Source organism: Rana temporaria, chromosome 1 (assembly GCF_905171775.1).
Source record: "Rana temporaria chromosome 1, aRanTem1.1, whole genome shotgun sequence".
NCBI classification, from domain to species: Eukaryota; Metazoa; Chordata; class Amphibia; order Anura; family Ranidae; genus Rana; species Rana temporaria.
Window position 1 is genome coordinate 639,529,193 of NC_053489.1, and position 13,310 is coordinate 639,542,502.

General features: G+C 44.9%; 1 protein-coding gene across 1 annotated transcript in view; it reads right to left on the reverse strand.

Annotated features, from left to right (window-relative positions):
- Positions 1-13,310, reverse strand: part of LOC120924472 (zinc finger matrin-type protein 1-like) — a 79,042-nt gene that overhangs the window by 15,678 nt on the left and 50,054 nt on the right. The window contains exons 5-7 of the mRNA XM_040335458.1: positions 7,952-8,144; positions 5,678-5,944; positions 223-316 (exon numbers count right to left, since the gene is read on the reverse strand). Coding sequence (XP_040191392.1) covers positions 223-316; positions 5,678-5,944; positions 7,952-8,144 — 554 coding nt within the window. The remainder of the gene's footprint in view (positions 1-222; positions 317-5,677; positions 5,945-7,951; positions 8,145-13,310) is intronic.

Here is a 13,310-nt window from a genome sequence, read left to right on the forward strand (position 1 = left end):
TTGCCTCTCTGTGCTGTGTCGGTGTAGCATAAAGAAGATAAGCTACGGCGGCATAAATATACACCGATGTCTGTGAATCCGGGCCAATGTTTCTAAGAAAAAAAGCCTATTCAGTGGAGGACAGTGATCAAACAAGTACTTCACATTCTGAATTCTAGCTGCCAAGAAATGGGGAGATATTTTCTTCAAAGCATTTCCTATAGGCGTTGTGTAATTACTTACTTGGTTTGATGCTTGTTTCCTTGCATGTGGGATTGGTACATCTCTATGGAGGTGAGGGTAATGCTGCAGATTGGACACACGTACATCCCGTCTCCTGTTTGAGGAAAAAAAAAAGGGGGGGGTAAGAAATATGCTTCCTGACCCTGAGTGGCTACATCACTCCTCCACTGTATCTATAGAGGGAGCCGACGTTGTCCACCAGACTAGACTTCAAATGTATCTGCTTTTGTTTACTTCCTTTTTATCAAGTTTTTATGGGTAAAATTCCACTTTAATTGAGGAACTTTTTTGCTTTTATCATAGGAAAATGAACCCTTGTAGGTGTCTACAAGGGTTCATTTTCCTATGATAAAAGCAAAAAAGTTCCTTAATTAAAGTGGAATTTTACCCATAAAAACTTGATAAAAATGATGTTCCTTAGCAAAGGACATACATTCCACATTAACCACTTCAATAACAGGCACTTACACCCCCCTTCCTGCCCAGGCCAATTTTTAGATTTCAGCGCGGTCTCACTTTGACAATTGCGCAGTCATGCTACACTGTACCCAAAATAAATTTTTAGCATTTTGCTCCCACAAATAGCTTTCTTTTGGTGGTATTTGATCACTTCTGGAGTTTTTATTTTTTGCGCAACAGATAAAAAAAGCCAGGAAATGTAAAAAAATTAAAAGTTTTTCTTTGTTTCTGTTATAAAATGTTGTAAATAAGTATGTCTTCGCCTTCACTGATGGGCACTGATGGGGCTGAATTGACGGGCACTGATAAGGCGCCACTGATAGGCACTCATGGGCACTTAACGGCTGCACTGATGGATACTTATGGGTGGTAAGTCTGGACATCAATGATGAGGAAACATCTGGCAGGCATTGGTAGTGGGCACTGACTGGAACTTTTTAGGGCACTCTGTGGGACACCTGGTGGCCATACCTGGTCATCCACGTGTGGTAGGCACCCTGGCGGTCCAGTTTGGGCATCCGCGGGTGATGAACATTAAGCACAGACCCCCGCCCCCCCCGTGTCAGGAGAGCAGCCGATTGGCTCTCCTCTACTCATGTCTGTCAGGCTCGAGTGAGAAGCCAATAAACCGCTCTTCCTGTTTACACTGTGATCAGCCATGATTGGACACGGCTGATCACGTGGTAAAGAGCCTACCAAAAATAGTGTGTGCTGTAAATTTCCTCCAGCATTTTTCCCGTTTCTTCTTGCTGAAGGCTACAATTTTGCTGAGCCCCTGAGCAACAGAAAATCTTTAGGCTGTCAGCAGATCGGCCTCTACAAATTCAGGGGTGCCTAAAAACAGAAAGCAACTAAGCATGTGTAAAGCAGGGTGAGACACTTATTCTTAGGCCTGGTTCACACATGTGCAGCTTGCAGTTTGCGTATTCCAGGTGCATTTCGCGGTTTTTCATTGCACGTTTTTGATCGATTGAAGTCTATGGAACCAAAAACAAGTCCCTGGCCCTTTTCATAAAATGCACAGATGTGAACATGGAAACCATATTAAAGGGACGGTAGTATGTTTCTGCAAAACGGAAAACGCACAAAAAAAAAATCATAGGTGTGAACCAGGCCTTAATGTTTTACATAGCGATACCTGCAAAAGGAGCCAACCTGAAGTAATCTAGTAGGACTTAATTTGTCTGACTAAAGTTCCACTTTAACTCATCCTTCACTCCTGGAGGCTCAACCTCTTCCAAGTGACCTGACCCCCAAACACTCCCCTGTTCAGTGCTCTGGCCAGCATTCACACTGTGATGTCATCACCAACATGAGGGACCAGCAGTTCTGCATTGTAAGCGAGGACGCCAAGGGCCTGCTACAACCTCAAGTGTCAGAGAAAAAATGAGCAGGAGCTGCCAGGTGAATGAGAAATAATGTAGCTACAGCCATTTTTTTATTTTACTCTATTCAAAAACAACTATTTAATTGGGGGAGCCCTACTGCAGAGGTAGTTTTTTTAATACTTTCAAAGATGAGCCTTAACCACTAGAGGACCAGTCACCGCAGTTATACTGCGGCAGATTGTCTCTCCTGGACAAATCGCTGTTGCTGTACGTGGGCTGCTTTAAGACCACTAGGGGGCGCATGCCCATGGTGCGACGACGTCGCCGATGCGCGTGCCCAGGGGCTGCGATGTCCGCTGGGCACCTGCGATCGCTCCTGAGAGAGACAGAACGGAGATCTGTCAATGTAAACAGACAGATCTCCGTTCTGTCAGGGGAGAGGAGACAGATCTGTTGTTCATATTAAGTATGAACAGCGATCGGTCTCCTCTTCCAGGCAGTCTCACCCCCCCCCAGGTAGAATCACTCCCTAGGAAACACATTTAACCCCTTGATCGCCCCCTAGTGTTAACCCCTTCCCTGCCAATGACATTTATACAGTAATCAGTGATCACTGATCCCTGTATAAAATGTCAATGGTCCCCAAAAAAAAAAGTGTCCAATCTGACCGCCGCAATCCCAATAATAATAATAATAAAAAATAAATAAAAATCGCAGATCACCACCATTACTAGTAATAAATGCCACAAATATATTCCCCATTTTGTAGATGCTATAACTTTTGCGCAAATCAATATACGCCTATTGCGATTTTTTTTTTTTTTTACAAAAATATGTAAAAGAATACACATCAGCCTAAACTGAGAAGGAAATCATCTTTTTATATTTTTTTGGGGGGGGATATTTATTATAGCAAAAAGTAAAAAATAGTTTTTTTTGTTTCTAGCGCAAAAAATTAAAAAACGTAGAGGTGATCAAATACCACCAAAAGAAAGCTTTATTTGTGGGGGAAAAAAATGTCGTCAATTTTGTTTGGGTACAACGTTGCAATTGTCAGTTAAAGCGACGCAGTGTCACATCGCAAAAAATGGCCTGGTCAGTAAATCTGACCAATGCCTGGATAGAAGTAAAAAAAGCAATATACCACAAGAACATTTTCAGTAATATTGTTTTGTTGCAGATAAAAAAGTCAATTTACCAGCATATCGACTCATGTACAGTGTTGTGAAAAAGTATTTGCCCCCTTCCTGATTTTTTTTATTTGCATATTTGTCACACTTAAAGCGGGGGTTCACCCAAAAAAATTTTTTTGAACATTACATTCAGCCGAGTTGTCAGAATGACAATCGGCTGTTTTTTTTTATTTTATCCCCGTACATACCGTATTTTCACCGCCGCTTCCGGATATGTCTTCTGCGGGACTGGGCATTCCTAACTGATTGACAGGCTTCCGACCGTCGCATACTGCGCGTCACGAGTTGCCGAAAGAAGCCGACTCACAGTCCGGCTTCTTTCGGCAAATCGTGACGCGCAGTATGCGATGGTCGGAAGCCTGTCAATTAGGAACGCCCAGACCCGCAGAAGACATATCCGGAAGCGGCAGTGAAAATACGGTATGTACGGGGATAAAATAAAATAAAACAGCCGATTGTCATTCTGACAACTCGGCTGAATGTAATGTTTAAAAAATTTTTTTGGGGTGAACCCCCGCTTTAAGATTCAGATCAAACACATTTTTATTATTACACAAAGATAACCCAAAAAAAATACAAAGTGCAGTCTGCAATAACTGGCAATGAGTCTTTCACATTGCTGTGGGGGAATTTTGGCCCAATCTTCATTGCAGAATTATTTTAATTTAACCACATTGGAGGGTTTTCCAGTATGAACAACCTGTTTAAGGTCATGCCACAGCAGCTCATTCAGATTTAGGTTAGGATTTTGACTAGGCCAGAGGTAGGGCTGGGGGAAAAAATCGATTTGAATCTTAAATCGAGTTGAGGTCAAATCGATATAGATTTTTAGCAGATCGATTTATTTTTTTACACCGCGCCGGTCCTGAGGAGCTGCGGGCAGGAGTTTTTAGGCGAGGCCGGACGCCGTGGACTAGGCCGAAGCCGCAGCCTTGCCTAAAGACTCCTGCCCACAGCTCCCGGGGACTGGCGCCGACACTGCGCCGGTCCTGAGGAGCTGCGGGCAGGAGTCTTCAGACGAGGCCTCGGCTTCTGCCTAGTCCGCGAGGCCGGACGCTGTGGGCTAGGCCTCAGCCTCGCCTAAAAACTCCTGCCCGCAGCTCCTCAGGACCGGCGCCAAAATAGAGCGACAATTTTGAAAAAAATATATATTTTTTACTTTTTGCTATAATAATTATCCCCCAAAAATATATAAAAAACTATTTTTTTCCTCAGTTTGGGCTGATACGTATTCTTCTACATATTTTTCGTAAAAAAAAAAAATCGCAATAAGCGTTTATTGATTGGTTTGTGCAAAAGTTATAGCGTTTAGAAAATAGGGCATAGTTTTATGGCATTTTTATTAATATTTTTTTTTTACTAGTAATCAGCGATTTTTATCGGTACTGCGACATTTTGGGACCATTGGCATTTTTATAGCGATCAGTGCTATAAAAATGCATCGATTACTATAAAAATGCCACTGGCAGGGAAGGGGTTAACACTAGGGGGCGGGGAAGGGGTTAAGTATGTTCCCTGGGTGTGTTCCAACTGAAGGGGGTGGGACTGACTTGGGGAAATTACTGATCGCTGTTCATACATTGTATGAACAGAAGATCTGCATTTCTCCCCGACAGGACCGGGGGGGCTGTGCGTTTACACACACAGCTCCCGGTTCTCGCTCTGTAACAAGCGATCACTGGTGCCCGGCGGTGATTACAACCGCCAGGCATGCGTGTCGGCGTCAGGGGCGTGCCCCTATCGGCTGCTCGGCGAGATGACGTATAGCTACGTGATCTCGCCCAGCAAAGCCGACCTGCTGCCATATAACTGCGGCGGCTGGTCGGCAAGCAGTTAAAGGCGAGAAAATAATGGAGGTTTAGGGGGGTGGGCCCATCTGGAGGTATGGGTGTTCCTTCCCTTACTAAGACAATGGGAACAATGGTTTTGGTAGTTGGTTGTATCTGAAGGAGGTAAATGGTAATTGTCCCTGAGCTGGCGTAATATGCGGCGTGGGGGCTTTTTTTCATGGGGTGTACAGATACAACTACTTAATGAAAATAACTGCCCTTCAAAGATCTCTAGACCAGGCAGGTTTAAAACCGAGTTTTGTTTGTTTTAACTGGTTATGTGATGCATTATATGCATTACATTGTATGTTGAGAGTTTTTTGTATTTTATTGTCGTTTTTAATAAAAAAGGCTGCTATGGCCATTCGACTCCAAAGAGAATGTGTCGTCTGGTCATTTATAGAGTTTAAGGATGGGGTTTTTTTGTAGCCTTTTGGGGACAAAATCGGAGCCTCAGTAATCTGCACATCCATTAGTCATGTAAAAGGCAAGTCCTCTATAGTGTGAAAGTATGTTATGGCAAAAATTCCCTCTGCAGATAATGGTTTAATTTGTCTGTGTGGAAGTCTGTGCAATCTTTTATTAAACCCAAGTAATAGTTGTTTATGTAGAACTTTGAAGGTATTGTGTTCCCTTCCAATCTTACCCCCTGAGTCCATTGAGAGCCCCGTATCCTCCATCTCCTCCACCAATTTCCGCCGTAACTCATTACGAGCGTGTTTCTTGCCGTTGTAGTGCTGCTGGGACACCGATGGGTTGTTGAAAGAGGCACAGCAGAGCTTGCAGTACTTGCTCGGGTCACTGAGATCGATCTCATTATCGGCAGAGGATGGCTCGGTGCTGGCTTCCTGCTGGTTGGATTTCTCTGGAGGAGGGGGCGTCACATTGTCTTGCTCATTGGCAGGGGGAACAGCTGGAATAGTACAGAGAAAGGCAAAGTAAACAGCTGAAAAACAACTGGCACTACAGATGGTGTGATGTACACATTTAATTGCCAACAAGCGGCCAGAATTCTTTCCAAAAATGTCCTCTATTGTAAAATACCATCATTGCAGCACCCAAGTACCATCTGCCAAATCCCACACATCTTATAAATCTTCATGGCATACTTTTTGTCTCTCAATTACAATACATTAAAAATTTAACAGTAAAATTGTAATTACAGGCACAGGTGTGCAGACCTTGGAATATAAACTCATAAATGGCACCAATCTCTGAAAAATGGCAAAGGTGTAAAAAATGTAAACAAGGGCTAACTGACCATGTAATCCCATCTTAAGAACATGGGACGTTGCCCATTCAGGTTCTCTAGTAAGAACAACCCGATTTATATTTGTCTTGCTTCCTCATCACTCCGATGGAACTCTCACTAAATGCTCTGTTCTGGGTGTGGGGGGAGCATGCAAACTTCTTCCAGGATGCAGTCAATCAGCAGTCCTAAACATTGCCATGCGAGAAGTAGGTGGAGGATAAAATGTGAAAGCTGCCATCTGACCTATCAATGGTTTGGATTAGTGGTCTACAAACTGCGTCCCTTTGCATGCCGTTATCCGGCCTTTGGGGCACTTTTGCTCTCACTGATATGGGGCCCTCTTCCTCCCACCGACACCCCTTGATGGGGCCCTCTTCCTCCCACCGATACCTCTTGGTGGGGCCCTCTTCCTCCCACCGACACCCCTTGATGGGGCCCTCTTCCTCCCACCGACACCCCTTGATGGGGCCCTCTTCCTCCCACCGACACCCCTCGATGGGGCCCTCTTCCTCCCACCGACACCCCTCGATGGGGCCCTCTTCCTCCCACCGACACCCCTCGATGGGGCCCTCTTCCTCCCACCGACACCCCTCGATGGGGCACTTTCCCTCCCACCGACACCCTTCGATAGGGCCCTCTTCCTCCCACCGACACCCCTTGATGGGGCCCTCTTCCTCACCCCTTGATGGGGCCCTCTCCCTCCCACGACACCCCTCGATGGGGCCCTCTTCCTCCCACCGACACCCCTCGATGGGGCCCTCTTCCAACAAAAGGGCACAAATAACTAATACCAAAGATGGGACATTGTTTACTTCCACTGATGCCAAGACATTTCCTATTCCCACTGGCACATTATCCGGCCCCCCCTAAAGTTTGAAGAACAGCTAACTAGCCCTTTGTTTAGAACGTTTGAAGATCCCCGTTTTAAATTGTCCCATTACAGTGTTCATGACAGGTTTCTCTGCTCCATTTAATTGTTTTTGCAAATTCAAATCTAGTCTTAACTGTGTATTGGAAGTATTAACTTCAAGAGTTTATATCCTTTTGCTCATCTTTTTTTACCTGGAAGTTTTCATTACAAGAAAGTTTTTACAACATTCGATAGCACCTCTAATATTTTTTCAGCCCAAAGGCCCAGTCAAAAGCTTGTAGCTGCATGCTATGTAAACTCTAATTCCCCACCACATATTACCAACTGTACTGGACAATCTATTGCCTCTCACAAAACCATTTTTTTTTTATAAGACAACAAAACAATGCAGCCACTCTTGACCTGTTGGACTGTAGTATTTTGCACATATATGCAGGGAGTGTACCCCTTTTGTATGGAGATGCTATGAATACTATTTATGTAATAATACAGGGCAGTACTATATATTAGTTACATTGCCTAATGCAACTAATTGGGAGTCCCCTTGTGTGGAAAATCACAAGACTATAGAGGCTATAGGGAAAAGAGGGAAGTGGTCTCTACTATATATATATATATATATATATATATATATATATATATATATATACATATATATACATATATATACACACACCTAAATACGGCTCCAGAATACATTCCTCCTCAGCAAAGAGATATCTGGACCAAAAGTGTGAATAACAACTTTTCTATGCAGGTAAATTAACCAAAAATTCCTCTTTAGCACACATTCTCACCTGCTTCATCCGGACCGATCACCGACGACTCGCTGGCTTCGGCTGTCCACTCACTCGTTTCCCCAGAGAACTGCCTCAGCTTCTTGCTGTGAATTTTCCCCACATAATGTGACTGGGCGACAACTGGAGAACTGAACACCATGTTACACAAGCTACAAAACTTGTTTTTATCCTGGGCTAATGGTTGATCCACCTGAAATCAGAAACTAGCGTTAGACACCTGTAATAAAAAGACTTCCTTAAAAGGACAACAAACAGAAGTTTATATTCTCGAGCAGTTCTGAAGATTACCAGTCTGCAGTTTTTGTTCTGCATAAACAGTGCCCCCATGGCTGCTTTAGCTTAACCACTTGCCTAATGGGCAAGGCCAGTTTTCATCTTTCAGCGCCGTCACACTGTGAATGACAATTGCGGTCATGCTACACTATCCAAATTACATTTTTATAATCTTTGTCATACAAATAGCTTTCTTTTGGTGGTATTTAATCACCACTGGGCTTGTTTTTTTTTTGCTAAACAAACGAATAAAGACCGAAAAAAAAAAAAAAAAGTTTTCATAGTTTGTTATAAAATTTTGCAACCAGGTAATTTTTTTCCTTCACTGATGTGCGCTGATGAGGCTGATTGGCTCTTTCCTCAATCTGTGATCAGCAGTGTCCCAGAACTAGCTGGCTGCACTGTAGCCAGCATTTGGCTATAGCGCAATTAGCAAGTGGTTAAAAAGCTGCTCTCCAGCTTTACCGAACTTTAAATAGTTAATTTGGACCAAGCTGGTCCAAATTAATGAACCATTACCTTCGCTAACAGATGCAGCAGCTGGTAGCACTGTATAAAACTACAGCTGTGTTCCGTCAGTAGGTTGGGAACTTCCAGTTCAGGAACATAATCGAGTCTGAGCGGTGCTTTCACAAAGAGGTTTGTATTCGATGAATGAATGCAAAGTTTGATTGGCTGGGTCAAAGATCATTAAGTAATTCACCCACTTAGCCAAAGGAAGCTTTGTAATTGGTTCATAGAGTGCAAAGCTCCCTGTGAGTGGCTGAGCAGCACTCAGGCTGACTCGATTTTGATTCGGGAGTGGAATGGGAAGTTCGTCATTTGCACGGTAGGTAAGTGGTTAAAGCTAGCCATACACATTTAAATTTCTCTCATTCAGCCTATGGGGTAGGGTTGGCACCTCATCCCTTTTAATCCAGGCCACACAATAATTACACAGGTTCTGTGGCTGATTAAGGTGGTAATTAAACTCACTTGGTGCCTTATCTGCATTAAAGAGGATGTCCGCTGAAATTTTTTTTTATTAAAAGCCAGCAGATACAAATACTGCAGCTGCTTTTAATATTAGGAGACTTACCTGTCCTGGAGTCCAGCGCCGTCCACAGCAGAGGATGAGCGATCGCTCATCACTCTGCTGCTCCCCCGCCATCCTCGGTGAGGGAACCAGGAAGTGAAGCGCTCTGGCTTCACTGCCCGGTCCCCTATGGCGCATGCGAAGTCGCGCTACGCCTGCCGATTGGCTCCCGCTACCGTGTACTGGGAGCCGAGTGTTCCCAGAACACAACGGGGGACAGGGGGGGACGGGAGGTGACGTCATGCCCGCAGTCTGCCCGAGACTGTGTGGCCGGAAGTGGGTCCAAATACCTGTCTTTAGACAGGTATCTGCACCCCGCACCCCCCTGAAAGGTGTCAAAATGTGACACCGGAGGGTTCCGATCAGCGGGAGTTCCACTTTAGGGTGGAGCTCCGCTTTAAATCAGCCTCAGAACCTGTGTAAATATGTATCCTGGAATAAAAGGATGATGTGGCAACCCTACTGTGGGGCCTAAATGAAAGAAATCAACATGTTTCTCAATCCACACTAAACAGCATTGATGGAGGAAATCTTCCTTGAAAGCTATTGTTTTTAGCCATCTGCAGCATATGCGGCTGTCTGAAACACTGAACAGTGACTGTATGTGATAGTACGCAGTTACTGATCGACTGATCATTTTCAACCCAGCTTCTTTAAACTTTCAATCAAGTTTTGGACATAAGGGGTCACCCACAGCTAAATTTGTTGAAGTTTGAACTGTGTATGGCCAACCTCTTCATATGATATTTCACGGTGTCACAGCAGTATAGAAGGAACATAATATAAGGTCCTCTCAACATTACCTCCATCCCCATTACCCAATATTTTCCATTCAAAAGAGCTTTATTGAGAAACAAAAGGTACAGACAAGCATAGCAGATGTAGTCTATGGTAAGGTATAACATCATTGTGACCCTAACAACGTAACAAAGTATTAAAGTGACCAGTAGTCATATCTTACGACAATGCTACATATAAGGCACTTTGGGGTCTCTGAATCAGTGTGAAGTTTAGATACAACATTTGGGATTGCAGAACAGAATCAAATCTCTATGGTATCTATAACAGCCCCGTCATTGGGGCCCCATTACCCAATATATGCAAGTATAGAAAGAGGCAACGAGAAGGGCTACTTCACAAAAAAAAAAAAAAAAAAGTGCATTTGTTCACAGTGCATGTGCATAATGGAGTGTGGTTCATAACCAGCTATTAACATGCATTGCAAAACATCATAGTGCATCAGAACATGCTGCATGAAAATGCAAAATCAGCGTAGTGTTGGTGTGAACGGAAACCAAAGGACATAAGGCAAATTGCATTTTTTTTGCCTTGAGACAGTGTAAGGCCTGGTTCACACTGCTGCGTTTAGACAAATTGGCAGCATTTGCCAGCAATGACACCATCCTAATCGGTGCGATGCCACACCTGTGGCGCTGCACCGATTTCAAAAAGTTGTTTCTATGCTACTTTTTGTGATTTCGGCACGCGATTTACATTGATATCTGTGCAGAAACCTGCACAGATGTCTGTAATCGGGAGTGAAAAGGTGCGAGTTCAGCTGAACTTGCACGGCTTCACTCCCGCAGCCCAGTGTGAACCTGGTCTAAAGCTGGATACACATTATACAACTTTTGTTGTTTGATTTCCTTTAGATTTACCTTCAACTATGTAGTGCAAGGGCCTTTCTGATTGCATACAAATTTTAAGTGTTTAGGTTTGATCTTATTATATGTTTTTTGTAAATCTAAAGAAAAAAAATCTAAAAGATAACTGTGTGTATCCAGCTTTGTGCAATGCAGCCCAATGCTACTGGTGTCCTAAGGCCCCATGCACACGAGAAGCAAATGCAAACTCATCTAAAACACAAGTTTTCAAACGCAAAAACCGGCATTTAAAATGCCCGTTTTTACCGCGTTTTACCGCGTTTGCGTTTATAAGCATTTGGTTAAGAAACATCATAAGACCCTCCCTAAGCTCAAAAAACAATATTATTTAACCATTTCAGCTATTTTGTGAGACCAGAGCAGCTGAGAGAGCAGCAGTGTACGTGTATTTAGCGTGTCACTTGCCACGTCACCTGGCCACGTCACCTGCCACGTCACCTGGCCACATCACCTGCCACGTCACCTGGCCACGTCACCTGCCACAAGTTGTGGATTGTCCACAGGCCACGTCACCTGCCACATCAACTGGCCACATCACCTGCCAAGTTGTGAATTGTCCACTTGCCACATCACCTGGCCACGCCACCTGCCACAAGTTGTGGATTGTCCACTGTCCACGTCACCTGGCTATGTCACCTGCCACGTCACCTGGCCACGTCACCTGCCACAAGTTGTGGATTGTCCACTGGCCACGTCACCTGCCACATCAACTGGCCACGTCACCTGTCAAGTTGTGAATTGTCCACTTGCCACGTCACCTGGCCACGCCGCCTGCCACAAGTGGTGGATTGTCCACTGGCCACGTCACCTGGCTATGTCACCTGGCCACGTCACCTGCCACAAGTTGTGGATTGTCCACTGGCCACGTCACCTGCCACATCAACTGGCCACGTCACCTGTCAAGTTGTGAATTGTCCACTTGCCACGTCACCTGGCCACGCCGCCTGCCACAAGTGGTGGATTGTCCACTGGCCACGTCACCTGGCTATGTCACCTGCCACGTCACCTGGCCACGTCACCTGCCACAAGTTGTGGATTGTCCACTGGCCACGCCACCTGCCACGTCACCTGCCATGTCACCTGGCCACGTCACCTGCCACAAGTTGTGGATTGTCCACTTGCCATGTCACCTGGCCACGTCACCTGGCCACGTCACCTGCCACAAGTTGTGGATTGTCCACTGGCCACGTCACCTGCCACATCAACTGGCCACGTCACCTGCCAAGTTGTGAATTGTCCACTGTCCACGTCACCTGGCCACGTCACCTGCCACAAGTTGTGGATTGTCCACTTGCCATGTCACTTGGCTACGTCACCTGCCACGTCACCTGGCCACATCACCTGCCACGTCACCTGGCCACGTCACCTACGACAAGTTGTGGATTGTACACTTGCCACGTCACCTGGCCATGTTACCTGCCACAAGTTGTGGATTGTCCACTGGCCACGTGACCTGGCCACGTCACCTACCACAAGTTGTGGGTTGTCCACTTGCCACGTCACCTGGCCATGTCACCTGCCACAAGTTGTGGATTGTCCACTGGCCACGTCACCTGCCACAAGTTGTGGATTGTCCACAATGCAATACAAGCAATTACATTTTTTATGTTTTTTTTTTTTATGGTTTTTCATCATTTGCCATCATTTTTGAGATTTCTAATGTAAAAAAATAGGTCACCTTTAAAAATGCCTATAGACGAAATCGCGGCAAAACGCCGGTACTGCGTTTTGCCGCGATTTGCGTCTAAAACGCAAAAGCTGAATGCTTCTGAACCCAAAATTTTGGGTTTGGAAAAACAGCCCTAAACCCAACTGCTTTGAAACGCCAAAAAACGTGATTGTGTGCATGGACACATAGGATAACATTAAATGTGTTCAGGGGCAGTTGAAAAAAATGCCCAAATGCCTCTGAACTCGAGTTTAGCAGCGTCTCGTGTGCATGAGGCCTAAAGGTACGATTCACAACAGGGTGTTTGCTTTTCATCTGCATTGTCACAATAGCGGGGATTTACTAAAACTGGAGCACTCAGAATCTGGTGCAATTGTGCATAGTACCCAATCGGCTTCTAACTTCAGCTTGTTTAATTAAGCTTTGACAATAAGCCCTGGAATCTGATTGGTTACTATGCACAGCTGCACCATATTCTGGGTGCACCAGTTTTAGTAAATCTCCCCCATTGTGCTCTAAAAAGATAAAACATATGGGCCCGGATTCAGAAACAAGATACGATGGCGTATCTCCTGATACGCCGTCGTATCTCTGAGTGCGGGCCGTCGTATCTATGCGCCTGATTCAGAGAATCAGTTACCCATACATAGCCCTAAGATCCGACTGGTGTAAGTG